At 36.7% G+C, this 24,952-nt stretch overlaps 1 protein-coding gene across 17 annotated transcripts in view; it reads left to right on the top strand.

The window, feature by feature from the left end:
* Positions 1 to 19,417, top strand: part of KIAA0586 — a 167,523-nt gene extending 148,106 nt beyond the window's left edge. For 10 of the 17 annotated variants that reach the window (XR_014819783.1, XR_014819805.1, XM_084982227.1 and 7 more), the window contains 2 exons: positions 9,152 to 9,217; positions 19,075 to 19,417. Coding sequence is in view for 13 of the 17 variants with exons in the window: in XM_084982227.1 (XP_084838353.1) it covers positions 9,152 to 9,217; positions 19,075 to 19,226 (218 nt within the window). In the remaining 4 variants the exon portion in view is untranslated. The remainder of the gene's footprint in view (positions 1 to 9,151; positions 9,218 to 19,074) is intronic. The other 7 variants (XR_014819784.1, XR_014819807.1, XM_084982143.1 and 4 more) reach the window with 1 other exon arrangement.
* The last annotated feature ends 5,535 nt before the right edge of the window (positions 19,418 to 24,952 follow it).

A 24,952-nucleotide genomic window follows, 5' to 3' on the forward strand; every position in this document is an offset into this window, starting at 1 on the left:
TTCCATCTTAGAAAATGGATTTTCTGTGATTAAATTATAGAAACACTTAGATTCAAACTGTTATGTAATTGTTAGGGACCTATTTTGCCTTCACCTTTGTTAGCTATCAAATGTCATTGGTAAGAATGTGATAGTACTGGCCTATAACAATCTGTGGCTTGTAATTTAAGTTATAGGAGTTACTGTAGTTGAGTTTAAATGTAGTTATGATGTCATTGTTTTATATACATAAACTGAAACAGCAGACTTTTTTTTGCAACCAAAAAAAGAAGTTTGGTGGCTTTTATAGAATGAATTAATATTTTAGAAATGCTTTCAGGATTAGTTGAAATAAGATTTAGTTTGTGTGCTCAGTTAAACTGAGTGGTAATTGTTAGGAATATCAGGTATTCAAAGTAGTAGGTCAGGCTAGATCTGTGAGAGTCAAAACTAGAGCAACAACAACAGCAACAAAAACTCACCTTTTGCTTCAGAATAATTTCAGCTCACAGGTATTTCAAGATTTTAAGCAAAGAAACAGGAGGGAATGTGTCTTTGTAGTCAGCCTTTGTATGGCCTACTGCTGCTGTTAACTTGATGTGAAAGGCTACCTAGTTAGTTATTTGGCAATTTCATTCACTGGAAAACAGTTTAAAACTTTATAGAAGGGAATCGTCTTCTAATTGATGAAGCTAACCTACTGGGTTTTTTTTTCCCAACTTTAACTTTTATGGAAATATACATATAGAAAATACACATATCTAAACATACAGCTGAAAAAATTTTTAAAAACTGAGCGCACTTGTAAAACCCATACCCAGCAGAGCATTGCCAGCACCCCCAAGCCCCCTCACGTTCCCTTTCAGTCACAACTAACACTGCTGAAAGGATAACTACTCTTATTTTCAGCAGTGTAGATCACTTCTCTTGTTTCTGTACTTTAAATAAATGAAATCATATGGAATGTATGGCTTCTTTCACAAGGCAAATCTATTGTAATTTTCAAGATTCCTTTAGTTTTCAAACCGTTATGGCATGCTTTTTAAAGAATTATCTGAGAGGAATTTGTTTTAGTAGCTGTGAGTGTCACAGGCTGTTCAACCAACAGGAAGTGCCTTGTAGATAAACTTGTCTACTAAAACATCTAGTCTCTCAGTTCTCAACCAGATTTTAATGCTGGAATGTCCCTCTAGACATTCCTGTCCCTAAAAGGCAGGAACTCTCTTTGTCATTATACTACATAGCAGTACATTTAAGCACTTAAATGGTTTTTAATGAGCCTTAATAATTAAGTATATATTATTCACATAAGTTATGGTCTACATTCAGGATAGGTGGGTCCTCTATTTTCTAATTACCAATTAGCTTCCTGGCAGTTGAATGTAAGCTTTCATGCTGCCAAGATACCCTTTCCAGAAAATGCTAGTTTTGGCAAGAGTTGTATACCTATTAGATTTATGAAGCCATTGAGCAACTTGCTTTAAAAGTGCTAACTTCTTTTTATATATCTTTACCTTAATAAAATTCCTAATATTTCCTTTCCTTTTCCTTCAGTAAACTTAAATTATTATAAAAGCTCCATCTATTCTGAATGTTGTTAATTTTAGATTTTTTTCTTAGATTTTGTTTCAAATTCTGGGTATCACTTATTTTAAAACTCTTGTGGGTTAAAAAATTCATGTTTTGGAGGCCTTCATATTTATGTCCTTGTTTTGCAGTTAACAGCCTGTAGTACTATACAGTTTCTTTTTTGTTTGTTTGTTTGTTTTCTGTCTTTTTGCCTTTTTTCTAGGGCCACTTCACAGCATATGGAGGTTCCCAGACTAGGGGTCTAATCAGAGCTGTAGCCGCCAGCCAATGCCAAGAGCCACAGCGATGTGAGATCTGAGCCATGTCTGCGACCTACACCACAGCTCACGGCAACACCGGATCCTTAACCCACTGAGTGAGGCCAGGGATCGAACCCACACCTCATGGTTCCCAGTCGGATTCGTTAACCACTGAGCCATGACGGGAACTCCCTATACAGTTTCTTAAATACGTAATTTGTTTAAAATAATAATATAATGATTTACAGATTTAAGTATTGCTGTACTAGTGATTCTTACTAAAGGTGATAATATAGAGAAGATACATTTTTAAATTTTTTAAAATATAAGAGTAAAACATTATAAAATTCCAGTTCTTATCCTTTTAAATACCACTTTGGAATACAACATGGCTTACTTTAAAATTGGTACCAGATTGGGAGTTCCCATCATGGCACAGCGGAACCATGGGGTTCCGACTAGGAACCATGAGGTTGTGGGTTCGATCCCTGGCCTTGCTCAGTGGGTTAAGGATCTGGTGTTGCCGTGAGCTGTGGTGTAGTTTTTGGCTTGGATCTGGTGTTGCTGTGGCTGTGGTGTAGGTCAGCAGCAACAGCTCTGATTGGATCCCTACCCTGGGAACTTCTATGTGCCATGAGTGTGTCCCTAAAAGGACAAAAGTCAAAAAAAAAAAAAAAAATGGTACCAGATAGCTACAAGATTTTGAATGACCATTTAAAATAAAAAGTTAGGGAGTTCCTTTTTGGCTTAGTGGGTTAAGAACCGAAGTTGTTTCTGTGAGGATGTGCATTCAATCCTTGGCCTAACTCAGTGGGTTAAGGATCCGGCATTGCCACAAGCTCAAGTGTAGGCCAGAGATGTGGCTTGGATCTGGAGTTGCTCTGTCTGTGGTCTAGGTCACAGATGCAGCTCTGATTCCACTCCTAGCCTGGGAATGTTCATATGCTGCAGGTGCAGCTATAAAAGATTAAAAAAAAAAAAAGAAGTTAAAGTGTTGAAGTAATGTGAGTGTTTGGAAGAAGCACAGGTACAAGCGGTACAGTCCCAGTACTTTGGTGTGCCCTCATTGAAAGCTTTGTCAGTAGTATCCCTGCTTTCCAGTCTTGGATTCTGTTTCCAAATCTGAGATAACTTGTTTTTATTTTGTGGTACCTTAAAACATTTAAATATAGGTTAGCAATTTTGTGGTACCTTAAAACATTTAAATATAGGTTAGCAATTTTGCCTTTTGTGGAAAAGGTAAAAGGATAAATTCATAGATATGCCTCAATTTTTAGTTAGTATTATCTACTCAGAATTTCCATGGGAATGTTAATAAAAGTTTATAGATAAAATACTTAGATATTTTCTCTTCTCATTCTTTGACTTAAATACCAGTGAGTATTCTGTTTCTTTAGTTTTGAACAGTAGATTGAGAGAGTGCAAGAATTACTTGATAAGTAATTTTCAAATCATGTTGGCCACAGTATGTTGTGTTTGCTATCTTAATCCTCACCTGCAGAGCACAGTATTCACACTTCTAGTAGACCCTGTCACCAGCAAGTGAGAATTACGAGGTAGCTACTTGTTACAGGAAAAAATGACAATGTCTGATGTTGACATGGTAGTGCTTTTTCTTTAACTGTTAGGAGAAATTATTGTAGAAATTAAGATTCTTTCCCAGTTTTGGTAGAGAAGAGCTTTGTTTATATTTATTTTTATTTTATTTTATTTTTGTCTTTTGTCTTTTTAGGGCCGCACTCGAGGCATATGGAGGTACCCAGGCTAGGGGTCGAATAGGAGCTACAGCTGCCAGCTTATCCCACGGCCACAGCAACGCCAGATCCGAGTCACATCTGTGACCTACACCACAGCTCACGGCAACGCCGGATCCTTAACCCACTGAGCGAGGCCAGGGATCAAACCTGCAACCTCATGGTTCCTAGTTGGACTCCTTTCCACTGCGCTATGATGGGAACTCCTGTTTATGTTTAAATAAACAGCAACAATAATATGTATTAGCCATCATCTCTATGTACTTCTTATATGTGATGCACTCTGCTAACATCCTTAATCAGTCCAATTGGGTAGATAATAATAGTGTCATTTCACATTTGAGGCACCTGAGGCCTAGAGAGAGGTTATGTATTTTGTCCAGTGTTACACAGCTGATAAATGATAGAGCTGGGAGTCAAACCAAGTCTACTTTTGAAAGCAAAGGCTATGCATTTAAACACACTGTATATTTCCTTCCTTGAGCATTTTTTAAAAAGTAGAACAGATAATTTTTGATTATTTTAACACTGTATATTTCCTTCCTTGAGCATTTTTTAAAAAGTAGAACAGATAATTTTTGATTATTTTAACAAGTCTCAGTATCTGAAGATACACCCTACTAGGAGAGTGAAAAAGATAAGTGGTGGGGAAAGAACTGTTTACCAAGAGTTTTAGTCCCTACACTAATTTTTAACATTGATTTCTTTGTCAATTAACCTTTCTGAGTTGTGATTTTCTTATATATGATGACAGTTTTCCCTTTTTCTTAAACAGAAAGCCTCCCTGTCAAAATATATTTTGAAAGGTTTGCCTCTCGAGAACAATTCTTTTTTTTTTTCTTTTGGTCTTTTTGTCTTTTTAGGGCCACACCTGCGGCATACGGAAGTTCCCAGGGCAGGGGTCCAATCAGAGCTGTAGCTGCTGGCCTTTGCCACAGCCACAGCAGTGCTGGATCAGAGCCTCATGTCTGTGACCTACACCACAGCTCATGGCAATGCCAGATCCTTAACCCACTGAGCGAAGCCAGAGATCGAACCCGCGTCCTCCTGGATGCTAGTTGGGTTTGCTAACTGCTGAGCCACTATGGGAATTCCTTCAGAACAATTCTTTTGTCAATTGGGAAAAGTTAGAAAATAATCATAGGCAAACCAGTAATAAAACTACCATTTATTGAGTGCCTCCATAGGCACTACTCTAAAGTTATTGACATATATCATTCCTATTAACAATTGTGAGAAACCTATGTGGTAGAAGAGGAAATTGAAGCACAGAGTGGTGATACTTCAAGAGTGGTGGCGTTTCTCCCAGGTGGCAAGGCGAGGTGGCACTGTCATTTGCATTCAGGTAGCTTAGCTTTCAGCCATGAGCTTATAACTGCCTCTCTAATAACAGTCTGGTTGTTATTTACTACTTCCCCTCCCCATTTTTTTCTTATATACTATTATTTACATTAAAAAGTGGGTGTTTTTTCTAGAAAAAGATCTATACAATATCACAGAGTATTATATCCATTCTACGTAAAGTTTTCAGAAAGGGTGGGTATTTCTTGAACAACTTTATACAAAGAACCGAAGTGGGCATCTTAGGGAAAATGAAGGAAGGCAATGGTGGGATCTATATCTTTTCTCATCCTTTGAAAAAATCTGGCATTACAGAATTTTTCTTTTCTTTTTTTTTTTCTCTTTTTCTTTTTCTTTTTTTTTTTTTGTCTTTTCTAGGGCCATACCCACGGCATATGGAGGTTCCCAGGCTAGGGGTTGAATCAGAGCTGTAGCTCCCAGTCTACGCCAGAGCAACAGCAACGCCAGATCTGAGCCGCATCTTCGACCTACACCACAGCTCATGGCAACACCGGATCCTTAACCCACTGAGTGAGGGCAGGGATCGAACCTGCAACCTCATGGTTCCTAGTCAGATTCGTTAACCACTGAGCCACGACAGGAACTCCCAGAATTTTTCTTCAGCCTGTGAAGTGGCTTATTTGAAGACATACCTTTAAAAATTAGCGTATTTTATATGTTATTTAATTTAGGTAATTTTACTAATGTAACTTTTTGTTGGTTGTAAAGAGATGACTAATGCATGCTTTGTTTTGGAGTAATGAAATAGTTCTTTTTTGAGTTAAAATTCAATTTTTAATAAGGCAAAAATAAGCTGTTTTGCAGAGTTTCAGGAAAATGTTTTTATTTAGCAAATAATCTGAATATTAGAGAAAACATTCTCCGTTTTTTTATTGCAAAGAAAACGGAGTGAAGAAAATGGAATGTAGGCTGGCGGCTACAGCTCACGTTCAGTGGGTTAAGGATCCAGCATTGCCATGAGTTGTGGTGTAGGTTGCCGACGAGGATCAGATCTGGCATTGCTGTGGCTCTGGTGTAGGCCAGCGGCTATAGCTCCAATTCGACCCCTGGCCTGGGAACCTCCATATGCCATGATTGCAGCCCCCAAAAGACAAAAAAGTAAAAATAAAATTCACATTTAGTTATTATGAATGTAGAAGAGTGTTTCGTTGTAGCAACCACTCCCTTTGGGGGATACATCCCCTTTGGAGTGTGGGCCTGTCAGAATAGCTTTGAAAAAGCCCAGGGGTGAAGGGGGAAGTCTAAAGACTTTCCCTTCTTCTACCCCTGTGGAAAATCTCTGGTTTAAAAATGGTGTCACAGTTCCTTTCTCCAGAGCATCCAGGTACACCTATATAGCACCTGCTTAAAGAGAATTTTATTTTATTTTTTTATTATTATTTTTTAAATTTTATTATTTTTATTATTTTTTTAAGTGGTTTTATTCCAAAAGTACACTTTTTTTTTTTTTTTTTTTTTTGTCTTTTTGTCTTTTTGCCATTTCTTGGGCTGCTTCCTCGGCATATGGAGGTTCCCAGGCTAGGGGTCTAATCGGAGTAGTAGCTACCAGCCTATGACAGAGCCACAGCAACGCGGGATCCGAGCCGCATCTGTGACCTACACCACAGCTCACAGCAACGCCGGATCGGTAACCCACTGAGCAAGGGCAGGGATCAAACCCGCAATCTCATGGTTCCTAGTTGGATTCGTTAACCTCTGCGCCACGACGGTAACTCCTAAAGAGAATTTTAAAATAAGACAATAGAAAATAAGAAGAGGAAAAGAAAATTACAAAGAAATAGAAGAATTCAAATCACAAGTGGAAAGAAGCATTAGCAGACAGAAGTGGTATAAAAGTAAAAGGCAGAAAGCTCAATTAGCCGTTAGTCTTTAAAATCCCTTATATTTTTGGTGCATTAGTTGGAAGATTAATTAAACCTAAGGTAGATTTTCTTTTTCTTAGCTTCCACCCAGTTTTGTTTAGTCTGAAAGGGGAGGCTACTGGTTATTTCTTACTGTAACACAATAGATAAGTTTGTTTTTTTTTTGGTTTTTTTTGGTTTTTTTTTTGTCTTTTTGCCATTTTCTTGGGCCGCTCTCGCGGCATATGGAGGTTCCCAGGCTAGGGGCTGAATCGGAGCTATAGCCACCAGCCTACACCAGAGCCACAGCAACATGGGATCCGAGCCGCATCTGCAACCTACACCACAGCTCACGGCAACGCCGGATCATTAACCCACTGAGCAAGGCCAGGGATCGAACCCGCAACCTCATGGTTCCTAGTCGGGTTCGTTAACCACTGCGCCTCGACGGGAACTCCCAATAGATAAGTTTGGATTTGGGCTTCTGGGCAACCACTTCAGAGAAGACTGCCACTTAATTTACTTGCTACAAACAAATCCTTCATTGGAGGGGGCCTCTCAGGTGGTACTGATAGCTTTGTTTCCACATTTGTGCTGAGGTACAATATAGAATCTGAAAGATGCCTAGCTGTAATTTCTCTCCCTTCTAATGTTCAGAAACTTAAAGGCAGAGGGGAAAGGGGACATAGATAGGATCTAATAGTAACATCATAGTAAGTACTTTCAATGCATATAAAAAATTTTTAATAAACACTATTGAAGTCAAATGTTCAATCTGGGTCAATTTGCAGATTATCAGTACATAAGTAACTTGTATTTGCCTACAGACGTACCCTTACAAAATTATATTTTCTTCTAAAACTGATTTTTAAGCTTTAACTTTCTCTTCCTTGATCTACATTGCATTTAAGTTTTTTATTGAGGTATAGTTGATGTACAGTATTACACAAGTTATAGGTGTACAGTACAGTGATTCACAATTTTTAGAGGTTATACTGCATTTATAGTCATTATAAAATATTAGCTGTACTCCTTATGTTGTACAGTATTTCCCTGTAGCTTACTTTATACATAATAGTTTGTCCCTCAACAAATGAATGGATAAAAACAATGTGGAATACTAGTCAGCCATAACAGAGAATGGAATTTTGCCATTTACAACAACAAGAATGGACTTAGAGGGTATTATGGTTAGTGAAATACATCAGGCAAAGAAAGACAAGTATTGTATATCACTTACATGAGGAATCTCAAAGATACAACAAACTAGTGAATATAATGCAAAAGAAACAGACTCAGATAACAGAGAACACTAGTGGTTTGCCAGTGGAGAGGGACAGGGAGAGGGTTAAGAGGTACAAATGGGTAGGGGATTACGAGGTGCAAACTATTATGCACTTAATTTTTTGATGTTTAAATTTATGTTTCCTACAGCATTAACTATGATAGTTTGATGTGAATGTTTATCACCAGTGAGAGTATATCGCTCAGTTTAATGAACTGTGTAATGCTTAACATCTTGTTCACTTAGTTATCTTCTTTTAAATCCACTTGGAATTTTATTGAAATAAAGGATACTTGAGAGATGATTTTAGAGAAAATCAGAAAATACTGATTATACCATACTGTAAATGATTTTTTCTGAATCAGTCTGTCCAAGATTTGTTTGAAACAACAATTATTGGCAGTTACTGACTGAATTTCAGAGTACAGGATAACAGCATGATATCAACAGGGGCATATGTCTTAGGCACCCAGGATATCTTGTTGGCCTGAGAACTATGTGTACCACAGGTTCTCTCTAGAGTTATTTACTTTTTCTCGGTTTCATAACCCTCTAGCCAGATTTTGTGTTTTTCAGCCATCCTATTTCATTTGAATATTAAAATTTGGCTTTGGTGACAGTGCAGTGCTCTCTGCTCCCTGCAGCTTTATGGGTTTTCATAGATTGTGCTGGGGCAGCATGCCCAGTACTGGCCTAGGGAAAAGGGAAATTCTAAACCTCTTTTCATAGTGATTAAATCCTTAAGTAAGAGAATCTGTGAAAACTTTTAACCTTGGAAGAAATGGCCCATGAGATTTTTTTATTTAATACAAATTGCAGATATTCTCAGGATTCTTGGCCTCCGCCTTTCCCTAATCATTGACGCATAGAGATAATAATCTATTAGGTTACTATAATCTAATATTAGATCTATTTATTCTACTGACAGTAATTAAAATTCAGCTGTTTACTTTATATTAAGGCTACTAGATCAGATGTCTTACCTGGTTTTATGGAAGTAACTGTAACAGTGCATTTGGTTTATGTGTTTTTTTAAGTGAGAGTGAATCGTAATTATTTGTAGGCTTAACTGATTTTATGAAAAACAATTTTTAACTGTAGCTTCACCAGGTGATATGGATCAGACGCAAATTGAGCCCACTCTGTACCTGGCATCTGTATTTACGGGTAAGATTTTTACTTTAAAAGTTTCATATTTTTTTCATTTCCTTCTTTCTTCTTTTATCTCATAGTAATTAACACAGTAGTGATAGCAATTCCAATTTTGTATTCTTCTAAAATATATACAAACTCATTCCAGGTATAGCACTCCCTTCATGCACTAAACTCAACTCTCCAAAAGTTAGGAAACAGAAAAAAAAAAATCCATCATTTCCTTTTGCAAAGTTTATAAAATGTTGAATTAAAAGGCTGCAGGTGTGGTATTCAGAGCACTGAGGCTAATACTTGGATAATTCCATCTGGGGGAGGTTATTTGTTGGGACAGGACACTGTTTAAACTTTGAAGTCGGTTTTAAACAAAGTGAAGCAGCTGGAACCTGGCATCAGAAGAAACAAATCTTTCACATTAATTATTGGTTTTTGGAGAAAAAAAAGATTTGGAGTTGTTTTTACAGGTGCCGATACATTTATTCTTCCTATAGGAACTGCTGTATTTTTTTCCTTAAATTATAAATTTTAAGATAAGCATTTGTCAGCTCACTCAAAAAATAGAAGTAATAGCAAACTTGAAAAATGTAATAGGATTTACATGTCTCAAACATATTTTGGAATGAGACTATAGTAACATTTTAAAATCACTCCTAAACATGAAAGGAAAGAGATGTTTAATAGTAATTCTGTACAGCAGAGGCAAATAAAATTTGTACGTACTGTATACTTGACATCAAGTGACCGGGCTCCTCATTCTTCAGGACTTGTAGTATTTGCCCTCAATTACTGAATCTGTGATATTGCAAAATCTGCAGTGCTGTGTTAAGTACATGAGGAGAATTGAATACAGCAAGATAGTTTAGCAGCTGCTTAAACAAGGAGTTAAAGCGGGAGTAGATGAGCCCAGGGTGGACAGGAAAAATGCTTCAAGAACTCAGTAAAACACAGCTGAAATACTGTAACATTTTCATAGACAGCTGGGAAGCAACTGCCTTGCTGGAACTCCGGGCTGATTTTAAAGGCGAGTCTGGTCAGCATGAATCTAAGCAAGCTGTTAGCCATGAGGAACCACAGACTCTCTGGGTAGAAACAGTTTTGTTCAGCAGTCATTTCAAGGTGCAGTATGTACCTACCATCATGTTACAGCTTGGTGGAGTGCAGAAATAAAAAAGACGAAATCTCTGTCCTTATGGGGCACATTTAACAGGAGCCACAGACCCATAAGCAAATAACAATAATACAAGATGATAAGGTCACAGATACTTAGATGGGTACCTACTATACTAATCACTCAGAAGACAAGGACAAAGTCACAGTCCATGCTCTTAAGAAATATACTGTCCAGTGGGTCAGAAAGAAAAAGACAAATACCATATGATATCACTTATATCTGGAATCTAATGTAGAGCACAAATGAACCTTTCCACAGAAAAGAAAATCATGGACTTGGAGAACAGACTTGTGATTGCCAAGGGGGAGGGAGTGGGATGGACTGGGAATTTGGGGTTAATAGATGCAAACTGTTGCCTTTGGAATGGGTGAGCAATGAGATGCTGCTGTATAGCACTGGGAACTATATCTAGTCACTTATGATGGAGCATGATGGAGGATAATGTGAGAAAAAGAATGTATAATGTATATGTGACTGGGTCACCTTGCTGTACCCAGTAAAAAATTGACAGAACACTGTAAACCAACTATAATGGAAAAAAAAATCATTAAAATTAAAAAAAATTAAAAAGATCAAGAAAAAAGAAATATATTGTCCAGTGGAAGTGACAGAGACATAATTATGGTGCAGTTTGGTAAGTGCTACAACAGAGTTGTCTTCAGAGAATAAGACATCCACAGTAACAGGAGAGGAACCCTGTATTTCACCACTACTGCTGGAAAAAACAGCTCAGAGAATGTGATTCACTTGCATGAGTTCTTAAATACATTGGGGCCGCAGAACACTTTAAGACGCTAATAGTTATGATTACCTTCCCCTCTTCTGGTCTGTGCTTATATGAACATAGCTTGCATGCAGTTTCAGGGTATTCACAGATCCCTGGTCCCCCATCCATGGACTCTGGGTTAAGATCCTTCATGTACTTGGATTAGAGATTATTACATTTGTTTCCTTTTAAAATTTTATTTTTAAATATGCAGTTTATAAGAAACAAATCTTGATCTGCATGTATAAAAACCCCAATCCAGGCAATTTGTTGTACTGTCTAGTCATTATCTCATAGAAGAAAACCATAAATTTATCTGTGTCTTGTACCATGTGCAGTTACTGAATCTGAATGAGGAGTCTGAGGTGATGCACTCTAGGAAGTTACTCAGGAAATTTTCCTTTCTTTGCTGTTTCACAGTTGTTTTAGGAAAGAATGCTTTCTTTGGATTCCTTTCAGTTTGCAAGTAACAGAGTAACAATAATGGGTTACCACATGTTTGAAAAACCTGCCTATGAAATGGATTATCTAAACCTAAAATATTTTAGAAAGCTATGTACATGTATTCAAAGTTTATATACACACACACATATACACAATATACAAGCAAATTCTTAAATGGACCTGAAAAATCTTGTATTATTACTTGCATTACTTAGAATAAATTAGTTTTAGATTTTCTGTTCTTTTTAGGCTTATAATCAAAGAACAGAAAACATAAAATTTTTCGGAATTTTTAATATTTTAAAAGCAAAAAATTTAAATTGCGAACATCTAGAAAATATGTTAAAATATGTCTCAGGAAGCTTCAAAAACATGGTCTCGCTCAGTGGCATCTCCAGCTCAAATGCATGCCAGGTTAAATGACGTACTGCCTACCCACGGAATCGAGGAGTAGTCTCCCTTTTTTAAAAACAAACCTGAAAACAGCTGTTGAAACAGTTACATCATAGCGTAATGACAGACTGGAAATTTAAAAAGTCAAACTTTGAAAGCGTCAAAATATATTTAATGTAGGTAGAAAATTTGTTTGCTTTAATGATGATTTATTAAGATATTATGTCTTTTCTTTTAAAAAATTAAACTCTGAGGATCATAACTGGATATGAATGTTACTCTTTTTGCCTGTTAACAGTAACCAAAGTGATGAACTTTTTAAAAATGTCTCCAGTCTAAAAAAAGTTCTCTTTTTATTTTTTATTTTATTTTTTTAACTTTTAAAAAAAATTATTATTTTATTTTTTCTAACCTAACCCTATTTAAGTTTTTCACTTAAGCGGTTGCATTTTTTGCAATTATGGATTTTCTATTTTATTATTTTTAAATTCCATGTTTTTTTTAAATTAATAAATTACTCAATGAATTTTATTACATTTATAGTTGTATAATGATCATCATGACCCAATTTTATAGCATGTCCATCCCAAACCCTCAACCCACCCCGCAACCCCCCAAACTGTCTCCTTTGGAAAGCGTAAGTTTTTCAAAGTCTATGAGTCAGTATCTGTTCTGCAAAGAAGTTCACTGTGTCCTTTTTTTAGAGTCCAAATATAAGTGATAGCATATGATGTTGGTGTCTCACTGTTTGACTAACTTCACTTAGCATGATAATTTCTAGGTCCATCCATGTTGCTAAAAATGCTGTTACTTCTTTCCCTTAAATGGCTGAGTAATATTCCATTGTGTATATGTACCACATCTTCTTGATCCACTCCTCTGTCAATGGACGTTTAGGTTGTTTCCATGTCTTGGCTATTGCAAATAGTGCTGCAATGAACATTGGAGTACACATATCTTTTCGAGTCATGGTTTCCCCTGGATACATGCCCCCCAGGAGTGGGATTGCTTGATCAAATGGTAGTTCTATTTTTAGTGTTCTGAGGAATCTCCATACTGTTTTCCATGGTGGTTGCACCTATTTACATTCCCACCAAAAGTGCAATAGGGTTCCCTTTTCTTCACAGCCATTCTGGCTGGTGTAAGGTGGTACCTCATAGTGGTTCTGATTTGCATTTCTGTAATAATGAATGATGTTGAACATCTTTTCATGTGTTTTTTGGCCATCTGTATGTCTTCTTTGGAGAATTGTCTGTTTAGATCTTCTGCCCATTTTTTGATGGGGTTGTTTGTTTTTTTGTTACTGAGCTACTGAAGACAACTCTGTTGTAGCACTTACCAAACTGCACCATAATTATGTCTCTGTCACTTCCACTGAACAATATATTTCTTTTTTCTTTCTCTTTTTAAGATTTTTAAATTTTTAATGATTTTTATTTTTTTCCATTATGGTTGGTTTACAGTGTTCTTGTCAGTTGCTTCATTCGCTAATATTTTCTCCCATTCTGTGGGTTGTCTTTTTGTTTTGTTTAGGGTTTCCTCTGCTGTGCAGAAACTTTTAAGTTTAATTAAGTCCCATTTGTGTATTTTTGTTCTTATTGTCATTAGTCTAGGAGGTGGATCCATGAGAAGATGTTGGTTTAGTCGTGGAAGATTGTACTTTTCTAAAAATTTGTCCATTTCTTCTAGGTTGTCTGTTTTATTGGCATATAGTTGCATATAGTAGTCTCTTATGAGCCTTTGTATTTCTGTAATATCTGCAGTTACTTCTCCTTTTTTATTTCTAATTTTATTGATTTGAGTCCTCTCTCTCTCTCTCTTTTTTTTTTTTTTTGATAAGTCTGGCTAAGGGTTTATTAATTTTGTTGATCTTTTCAAAGGACCAGCTTTTCGTTTCATTGATCTTTTCCATGGTTTTCTTCATTTCTGTTTCGTTGATTCTGCTCTGATCGTTATGATTTCTTTCCTTCTGCTAACTTTAGGTCTTGTCTGTTTTTCTCTCTCTAGCTGCTTTAGATGTAAAGTTAGCTTGTTTATTTGAGCTTTTTCTTGTTTCCTGAGGTGGGCTTGTATTGCTATAAACTTTCCTTTTAGAACTGCTTTTGCTGCATCCCATAGATTTTGAAGTGCCGTATCTTTGTTGTCATTTGCTTCTAGATATTTTTTAATTTCCTCTTTGATTTCTTCAGTGATCCACTGGTTGTTTAGTAGCCTAGGAAGTTCCATATGCCATGGGTGCAGCCCTGAAAAGGACAAAAAAAAAAAAAAAAAAAAAGTAGCAGAATTATTGGAAGCCTTCTAGAAATGTGGGGTTTTTTTTCCTTAGTGCATCTCAGTGGCACATTCCTGTTCCTCTCAAGTTGACTACCTTTTGCAGCCCACTCTGAGGTTCATTGCCTCTTAGGATAATTTCTTTCCAGTTACATAAAAGCAAGTGCTGATCTGTTTTAAGTGCTTTCTCTGTGCCAGTACTATATTAAAACACTTTATATGCATTATTGCATTTGATCCTCACAAAATATTCTAAAGTAGGTAGTCTTGTCTTTATTTTGTAGATGAGGAAATGAGGGCCATTACCACTCATTCTTCCTCTTATCCCTTACCTATTTTTCTTTGTAGTACTCATCACCACCTGACAGAGTATGTTCATTTCCTTACTTGTTACTCATTTGCCCTTTATACCCAGCTGGGATGTGATGTCATTGAGACTAGAGCATTTGTTTTCTTCACTACTGAAATCTTCAGAATCAAGAACAGCTCCTGGCACATCATAGGTGCTCAGTTAATCTTTGTTGAGTGAACAAATGGATGAGCCCACCTCTGCCCTATTCCAATATCCATGCTCTTATTCCTCCCCTTTCTCCTTTTTGTTCCTTCCCACACGAAAGCTTCACACTGGCAGGCTGGATGGGACCTTTCCCAGGTGACTGTACCATAGACCTCATTTGGACCCCAGACTTGACTGATCAAAAAGGGATTTGTGCTGGAAGCTTCATCACTACTCTTCTCCGTAGCTGCCTCTCCTATTACATACCACTGCTAACATGAATTTCTCTGAACCACCTTTAAAAGCGATCATTGTTTATGTGGGTAATTAAAGTATTTGTTATCAGGCAAAAAAAGCAGTGAGTTAAGAGGTGGTCTCAGCTCTACCAGTTATGAAATAGATGAATTGCGCTAGACTCTTTTTTGAAAACTGTCTCTTACCTGGTGTGACTCTTCACTCCTGGATCTCTTCCTACTCATCAAACATTTCCCTTTTGTGTTCTTTGTCCTTCCCTTATTTTTGTCACCATTTCTCTTGTCAGCCTGTATTCTCTCCCTAGGTGATCCCTGTTCTGATTGCTTTGATTATTGTATCTGTATAGATGACTGCTAATTCTATATCTCTAAAACTGCCTCACCGTCTTTGACATCTTTGACCCAAGTTGCCTGCTAGAAAAGTTCATTCACACATCTTGCAGGCCTTTGAATCATCAAGTATATAACTGATCTCAGTACCTCTCCACCTCTCTGTACCCACTGTAGCCTTAAGCTTGTTTGTATTCTTGTCTCTGGCTACTCAGTCAATTAAACCTGTCACTTTAGAGCCATACTCATTTCTTTATAAATACTGTTTCCCTCCAAAATATCTTGAATCTATTTCTACTGCCATAGATCATCATTTCTTGCATGGACAGGTTCCTAGATCCCTTTCCTCTCTTCTTATTTTCCATACTACTAATGGTATTCTCTTTTCTAAAGTACATTTTTTCATGTTACTCCTTTGTTCGGAATCTTTTGTGACTTGTCATTGTGTATGGAACTTGATATTGACCTACCTTTATGGGGCTCTCTGTCATTATTCCTCTTATCCAGTCAATACTTTGTTATCGGAATACTGAGTTTCCTTAACATGATAACTTTATCTTGACTTTGTTTTGCTGCTTTCTTTTCCTTCATGACCTTCCACATCTTCTAAGTCTTAGCTCAACTGCTGCTTCCATTTAATTTAAACCAAGTATTTGTCTACATGTTTATCTCCACTACTAGGTTTTACATTTCTTGAAGATGAAGACTGTTTCTTTTTCACCTGTGTATCTTCTTGACACTATCTTAGCTCCGTACATACAATGGGCTTATATATAGATGTTTAGTCAGTTAGCATATGCTTTTGGAAAAGCCCACTCTAACATCTCTGTGCCACAGTTACTTGGTCTGTCTCCCAGAATTGCTGTTAGGATGGGATAAAATGATGGGGGAAAGAATCTTGCAAAATTTTAATTGCTGTGTAAATACAAGACAGTAACTATAAGAAATAACGTAACTGTACAATAACTGAATTTAATATGTTCCTTGAGACTTGGAAAATTCTTCAAGGCCCAAAAATGAATAAGATAGTTACAGCTCTTGTTACATCACTGAACAATTTAATCATTAATTTAATGCATAGGAAAGGTACATATAAAACAGTTTTGTGAAATTAGATAACAGAGAAGAGACTCTGATATCAAGTGTAGTTTCTGATAGGTGTGTGAGTAGCTCAAGGAATGGATTTTTTTTTTTAGTAGAGGGAAGGTAACAATTTTATAGATTAAAAATTTATTTTTATCTCAAGTTTTAGTTATAACTTGTGTTAGTTTTTACTTTATTGATGAGGTAAGCTCTGATCTTGGATACTTCTCTTGGCTATTTTGCGTACTCTATCATGGCTTTGTAAAATGTCAGACTATTTATTTTTAATTTTTTTTCTTTTTTCTTTTTTTTATTACTCAATGAATTTATTACACTTGTAGTTGTACAATGATCATCACAATCCAGTTTTATAGGATTTCCACCCCATAACCCCAGCACATCCCCCTACCCCCCAAACTGTATCCTTTGGAGACCATAAGTTTTTCAAAGTCTATGAGTCAGTATCTGTTCTGCAAAGAAGTTCATTCTGTCCTCTTTTCAGATTCCACATGTCAGTAAAAGCATTTGATATTGGTGTCTCATTGTATGGCTGACTTCACTTAGCGTGGTAATTTCTAGGTCCATCCATGTTGCTAAAAATGCTGGTATTTCATTCCTTTTAATGGCTGAGTAATATTCCATTGTGTACGTGTGCCATTTCTTCTTGATCCACTCCTCTGTTGATGGACATTTAGGTTGTTTCCATGTCTTGGCTATTGCAAATAGTGCTGCAGTGAACATTGGAGTACACATATCTTTTCGAGTCATGGTTTCCCCTGGATAGATGCCCCCAGGAGTGGGATTGCTTGATCAAATGGTAGTTCTATTTTTAGTGTTCTGAGGAATCTCCATACTGTTTTCCATGGTGGTTGCACCTATTTACATTCCCACCAAAAGTGCAATAGGGTTCCCTTTTCTTCACAGCCATTCTGGCTGGTGTAAGGTGGTACCTCATAGTGGTTCTGATTTGCATTTCTGTAATAATGAATGATGTTGAACATCTTTTCATGTGTTTTTTGGCCATCTGTATGTCTTCTTTGGAGAATTGTCTGTTTAGATCTTCTGCCCATTTTTTGATGGGGTTGTTTGTTTTTTTGGTATGGAGCTGCAGAAGGTGTTTATAAATTTTGGAGATTAGTCCCTTGTCAGTCGATTCATTTGCAAAGATTTTCTCCCATTTTGTGGGTTGTCTTTTTGTGTTGTTTAGGGTTTCCTTTGCTGTACAGAAACTTTTAAGTTTAATTAGTTCCCATTTGTTATTTTTGTTTTTACTGTCATTACTCTAAGAGATGGATCAAAATATCAGACTATTTAAATAATGCTTATGTCCTATTAAGATTTTTTAAAGCAGTTCTTATTGTTTCTTAATTTTGGGTTTTTTTTTATTATTATTCATACCCTGACAGAGCTAAATCTCAAGAATTTTTTTTTTCTATTTAAAATATTTATTCTCTTTAAATTGACCTAAGAATTGCTTTCTTCTTAAAGGATTATGGTGTGGTATTATAGTAGGTGATACTGCTGTAATGATACCAAATCTTCTTTCCCTTTCCTCTTCTATTAAAAAAAAATTTGATGCAAGTAACAAAAAGGAATGGTATATTAAAATAGTCTTTGTTAGACTTCCTAATATGAAAGGAGTTTGTCTTTTACAAGTATTTTGATCATCTTGGACATTGTGATTGTGTCATCATTGAAATCTCTAGAACTAGCTATTTTTTTTTGTGGTCCCTAGAAAAATTTGATGGAAAATTTCACTTTATTATGGTGGAAAATATTTTAAAAGTATAAAGGAGTTTTAGGAAAGTTACTATGACTCTTGACTCAGAGATGTCTTTAGGATTATTTAGGATAATTTGCTTTTAAGCTGCTTATTATTATGCATATAGAGTAAATCCATGAAATTTGAAATAAGGATTTTTGTGGCCTTAAACAATACCATGTTGTCATTCTTTATAGTCTTAGGCGTGTACCTTTAAAACTTAGAAGAGTGAATTAGGTTTGAGCAGATATATACATATATAGTCAACTCTAGTTTTTTAAAAACATGTTAATGAATTCTTCACCTCAAGACTGCCTGCCCTACTCAGTCTTACCTAGCATTTATCATCTGTACCACAGCTTTGGGCACTTGCATGCTGTCTTAGTCTGTTCAGACTACTATAACAAAATACTGTAGACTGAATGGCTTTTAAACAAAAGAAGTTCATCTCTCACAACTATGGAAGCTGGGTATCCAAGGCCAAGGCACCACCTTTTGGTTCCTGTGTCCTCACATGGTAGAAGGGGCTAGCAAGCTCTCTGGGGCCTCTTTCATAAAGGCCCAAATCTCCTCCATGAGGGCTCTACCCTCGGACCTAAGCACCTCCCAAAGGCCACACCTCTTACTATTGTCACGCTAGGCATTAGGATTTCACCACACAAATTTGGGGGGACACAAACATTCAGATCATAGCATACACTTTTTAAATGTTGTCTCTCATTGTCCAGGGTAGGAGTGGAAAGGAGGGCGTATTTTATCTTTGTGACAAGTTCTGAGCACCTTGAGAACTGAAATGATCTCAAATGCAATCCTTTTTCATCCCCTGTATGATTTAGGAAAGTTTAAGGCCCATAAGTACTCATATCCACTTATTTAGCTGAATGAGTCTCTCCTTTTTACAGGTGGGAAAGCAGTACCGCTCTTCACTCCTCAGATGTCACCTCCCAGGATGTCTCTGACTGTCCCCTCAGTGAACCTGGAGGACGGCGCTCAGTCTCTGAGCATCAACACCATCCAGGGGGACACAGAGTCCTCAGGAGCAGATACCTTCTGAATGGGAAATGAGAGCCAGGACCATGTTTGTGCTGCTGGTTTTGAGGTCATTTTTCTGTGGCATAAATCCTTCTCTCTGACTATTTTGGTCTTTCAACATATTCAGAAAAACAATTTTTAATTTTTTATTAAAATGAAAAATGTAATTTGGATATTTAGGTAACATTTTAAAATAAAATAATTTAATGAAAATCATCATGAGTCTGTGAGTTATTTCATAGAATCCTGAGGTAGCATGGATTAGTGGAAAGGGCATGACTTTTGACATCTAAAAATTTATTCTACAGATATAATTATCTGTACCTAGTTATGAAACTAAGTTATTAAAGGTTATTCATTCCAAATTTTTTATAAGAGCAAATAATTGTGAGCCATCTAATTTAAGGAACTGATTTTAAACCTGATGGTGGAAGTTCCCTTCATGGCTCAGTGGTAACAAGCTCAGCTAATATCCATGAGGACGCGGGTTTGATCCCTGGCCTTGCTCAGTGGGTTAAGGCTCTGGCTTTGCTGTGAGCTATGGTGTAGGTCACAGACATGGCTTGGATCCCATGTTGCTATGGCCGTGTTGTAGGCTGGCAGCTGCAGCTCCAATTTGACCCCTAGCCTGGGAACTTCCATAAGCTACAGGTGCAGCCCTAAAAAGACCAAAAAAAAAAAAAAAAAAGATGGTATAGCAGAATATTAAGTGGCACAGAAAAGAACGTTAAAAGGTTTATGTGTCAATATGAAATTATTTCTGAGGCATATGGGTTTTTTCATTGATTTTTTTAAAAATTGAAGTATAGTTGATTTATAGTATTATGTTCGTTTCAGGTGTACACTATAGTGCTTCAGTATTTTTGCAAATATATTCCATTATAGGTTATTATAAGTTATTGGGTATAATTCTCTGTGCTATACAGTAAATCTTTGTTGCTTATTTATTTTACATATAGTAATCTGATCTGTTATTCTCAAACCTCTAATTTGTTCCTCCTCCCTTCCCTCTTCCCTTTGGTTACCTCAAGTTTGTTTTTTATGTCTGTGAGTCTGTTTCTGTTTTATATATGTGTATCTCCATTTGTATTATTTTTTAGATTCCACATATAAGTGGTGTCATATTTTTCTCTGTCTGACTTATTTCATTAGGCATAATACTCTCTAAGTCTGTCCATGTTTCTGCAAATGGAAATGTTTAATTTATTTTTATGGCTGTGTAATATTCTAATGTGTGTGTGTGTGTGTGTGTGTGTGTGTGTACACACCACATCTCTGACTTCATAATTTAACATCATATTTTTAAAATGAAAAAAGCCATGCTTAAAAGGGTATGTGAATTATACCACCATTGTTTAAAATGAGGTGGGGAAGGATCCAGATATATGACTTGTACACACATAGGCTTCCAAACCTGTATTTGCTTATGTATGCATTAAATATCTTTGAAAGGATAAACAAGAAGCTGCTAACTTGGTTTCGAAGGAGAGAGATCAAGTGGCTAGGCAACAGAGAGACTGAGTCATAGGAGTCAAAGATGCCTGTATTTACTGTGGATTTGAACTACAGTTGTGACAGGAAAAAATTGAGTGAGCTTCATTTTTTATATACCTTATAAACCTTTATACTTTATGTATAAACCTCTGAAATGTGACTAGGTTAACTTTCAAAAAATAAATATATATAATGAAAATAAAAGTATGGCTTTATAATCAGACATACATGGGTTCTAGCTCCAGTCTCTTCTCCTACTTGGTCAGTGATGGGTGAACAAACCTCTCCATCATAGCTGTCTGAGTAAATACCTGGTTTTCAGGATAATGGGGTTTATGAGTTATGTTGAGGGTAGCACCCAGCATGGTGCCTGGCATTAGATAGGTACTCAATAAATGGGGGTGTCGTTTTCTTGAGGATTCAAGGATCTTATGCTAGATGGTAAGCACAGGAGAAATAAGGCAGCCTGGCATCAGCAAAAACATTTCTCTCCCTAAAAAATCTTTTCTGCGACAACTGAAGTTCAAACACACAGTAATTATAGTCATCCTTGACGTTTTTCAACATTTTTCTAGGTGGTGGGTCTCAGCCCTGGCTGCACGTTAGAACCTCTGGGAGCTTTATTTAAAAATGCCTGGGTTCCGTATCTGGGTGGGACTCAGGCATTGGTATGAAACAAGAAAAAAGACCTTCCCAGATGATTTTAATGTGCACTCAAGATTGAGAATTACCAAAGAGCAATTTAGGAGTAGGACACGTTGCCTGGAGAACTTAGAATCTGAGGATTTTTTTCTCAATGAAGATAGAAGCTACAAAGATCTGTGGAAACTCAGAAATGTGTCCACATGTGTTTCCTCTTAGGTCACAGCTCCTCAAGCTTCTCTCAGATATTTGGTTATTGAAATGCTTTATATTTCACTTTTTTTTTTTTAAGGGCTGCACCCACAGCATATGGAGGTTCCCAGACTAGGGGTTCAATCAGAGCTATAGCTGCTGGCCTTCACCACAGCCATAGCAACATGACATCTGAGCCATGTCTTCGACCCTCACCACAGCTCGTGGCAATGCTGGATCCTTAACCCTCTTTGTGAGGCCAGGGATCGAACCTGCGTCCTCATGGATGCTAGTCAGATTCATTTCCATTGAACCATGATGGGAACTCCTCACTCTTTTAGAACCTATTTTCCTTTGCAATGGCCTTTTAGACATGTCCACTTGTAATTGTTCCCATTAAACAAACAGAAGAAAAATGCTATTCTATGGATCGTAATTTTTTTCATTTTATTTTTGTTACTTTATTATTTTTATTTGTTTCTATTAAAGTATAGTTTATTTACAATGCTGAGCCAATTTCTGTTATACAGCAAAGTGATCCAATCATACATATACATATATACATATATATACATACACACACACATACTTTTTCTGATATTCCGTAATGTTCTGGTTGGGGGTTGGTTTGTTTGTTTTGTCTTTTTAGGGCCGCACCCACATCATATGGAAGTTCTCAGGCTAGGGGTTGAATTGGAGCTCAGCTGCTGGCGTACGCCACAGCCACAGCAACACTGGATCCTTGACCCACTAAGTAGAGCCAGGGATCAAACCTATGTCCTCATGGATACTGCTCGTTTGATACTACTGAGCCACAATGGGAACTCCTCTTCCATCATGTTCTGTCCCAAGAAGTTGGATATAGTAATTTGTTTTTGATGTTCATTTATAATTCTCTGATATGTGAAAGCTGCGGAAATGTTTCTCAGTGCTGCTTCATTTTAAAACTTTACACCCCACGCCCAATTTTTGGTCTTCAAGTCTCTTTCTGTTTGGGAAAGGTGTTTCTTAATTTTAGCAAATGCATTTTTTTTTTTTTTTTGTCTTTTTGCTATTTCTTTGGGCCGCTCCCGCGGCATATGGAGGTTCCTAGGCTAGGGGTCGAATCCGAGCTGTAGCCCCCAGCCTACGCCAGAGCCATAGCAACGCAGGATCCGAGCCGCATCTGCAACCTACACCACAGCTCAGGGCTACGCTGGATGCTTAACCCACTGAGTAAGGCCAAGGATCAAACCCGCAACCTCATGGTTTCTAGTCGGATTCGTTAACCATTGAGCCACGATGGGAACTCCTCTTCAGTTTCTTAATTGATGTATCACATTGATTGATTTGTGGATATTGGAAAAATCCTTCCATCCCTGAGATAAATCCCACTTGATCCTTTTAATGTATTGTTGGATTTAGTTTGCTAGTATTTTTTGAGGATTTTTACATCTATGTTCATCAGTGATATTGGCCTGTACTTTTCTTTTTTGTGTGATTTCTTTATCTAACTTTGGTGTCAGGGTGATTGGCCTCATGGAATGAGTTCAAAAGAATTCCTTCCTCTACAATTTTTTTCATAGTTTCAGAAGGACAGATGTTAACTCTTCTGTAAATGTTTGGTAGAATTTATCTGTGAAGCCATTTGGTCCTGAATTTTTGTTGGGAGTTTTAAATTACTGATTCAATTTGAGTACTGGTAATTAGTCTATTCATATTTTCTGTTTCTTCCTGGTTCAGTCTTAGGAGGAATTTGTCCATTTCTTCTAGGTTGTCTGTTTTATTAGGGTATAGCTACTTATCTTAGTCTTTTATGATCCTTTGTATTTTTGTGGTGTCAATCTGACTTCTCTCTCATTTCTGATTTTATTGACTTGGGCCCTCTCCCTTTTTTCTTGATGAGTCTGTCTAAAGGTTTATCAATTTTGTTGATCTTTTCAAAGAAACAGCTTCTTCTAGTTTCATTGATCTTCTCTACTGTTTTCTTCATCTCCATTTCATTTATTTCTTCTCTGATCTTTATGGTTTCTTTATTTCTAACTTTAGGTTTTGTTTGTTCTTTTTTTCTAGTTGCTTTAGATGGAAGAGTAGGTTGTTTATTTGAGATTTTCCTTATTTTCTGAGGTGAGATTGTAATGCTATAAACTTCCCTCTTGGAACAGCTTTTTAGGAAAAGCTATTTTTGTTTAGAGGTGTTGGTAGTTTTATCACTCTAACCTTAGAAAACTTGACTTTTCTAGTTTAGGGTAGAACTATAACCCTTAATTTATTCTACTCCTTGTGTACTTGAGTTTCTTTTTAAAAAACAGTTTGATATTCATTCATCAGTATTTTGTTTGTTTACAGTATTATTTCTGGCTAGGTTTCCTCCTATATATATTCTTCTGCCAATGATCTCAAATATTTTTGGAATAAAATTATGTTCATAAAAGTAAATCACATGGCATTTTTGATGTTACAAGCTTTAAAAATTTATATTTAATTTTATATTTTCCAATTTCTATATTGATCTGTTTATAAGACATGCCGCTAATAAGTAGAGTCTATCAGGATATCAAGATCAAAGCTGCTGGGAGTTCCTGTTGTGGTGGCGTGGAAATGAATCTGACTAGTATCCATGAGGATGCGGGTTTGATTCCTGGCCTTGCTCAGTGGGTTAAGGATCTGGTGTTGCTGTGAGCTGTGACGTAGGTCACAGATGTGGTTCGGATCTGGCATTGCTGCAGCTGTGGTGTAGCTGGCAGCTATGCTCCCATTTGACCCCTAGCCTGGGACCTTACAAATGCCGAGGGTGCAGCCCCCCTCCCCCCAAAAAAAGATCAAGGCTGTTACTATAGTTAGGCTTACATGCCAGGGTAACAGGTATTTAAAATGTTAATTTGGCTTAAATCCTAAAATAAATTTGCTTTTTTTGCATATGAATAGCATCTTGAATAAATGTTTTTTGTTTTCAGGAGATGATTACGTCAGTAGTGTACTTCTTATCACTTACATATTTCCGGTATCTTAAATTTTTCTTTTAAAATGCTAAATATATTTAAATCAGTTTTATAGTTTTTCTATTAAAAACATAGCTTTTCTGAAAGCAAGTAAAATAACATTTCTTTTTTTTTTGCTTTTTTAGGGCCACAACTGTAGCATTGGACGTTCCCAGGCCTGCAACCTACACCACAGCTCATGGCAACTCTGGATCCTTAATCCACCGAGTGAGGCCAGGAATCAAACTTGCATCCTCATGAATATTAGTCGGGTTCATAACCCACTGAGCCACAACAGGAACTCTTAAAATAGCATTTCTTAGTGCATGGTGGATTATTGCCCCCAATCCAAGAATAATTCTGTATGCAAAACATCTTTTTAAAAAATCTCTTTAAAAATGTTATTTCCTGAAACTATCATTTCCTTATAGGGAGTAACTTGAACAGTTATGATAGTAGG

This window comes from Sus scrofa, chromosome 1 (genome assembly GCF_054392235.1).
Source record: "Sus scrofa isolate SSC_HxYL_T2T_F1_AM1 chromosome 1, Sscrofa_HxYL_maternal_Yorkshire_Landrace_v2.0, whole genome shotgun sequence".
Classification (NCBI taxonomy): domain Eukaryota; kingdom Metazoa; phylum Chordata; class Mammalia; order Artiodactyla; family Suidae; genus Sus; species Sus scrofa.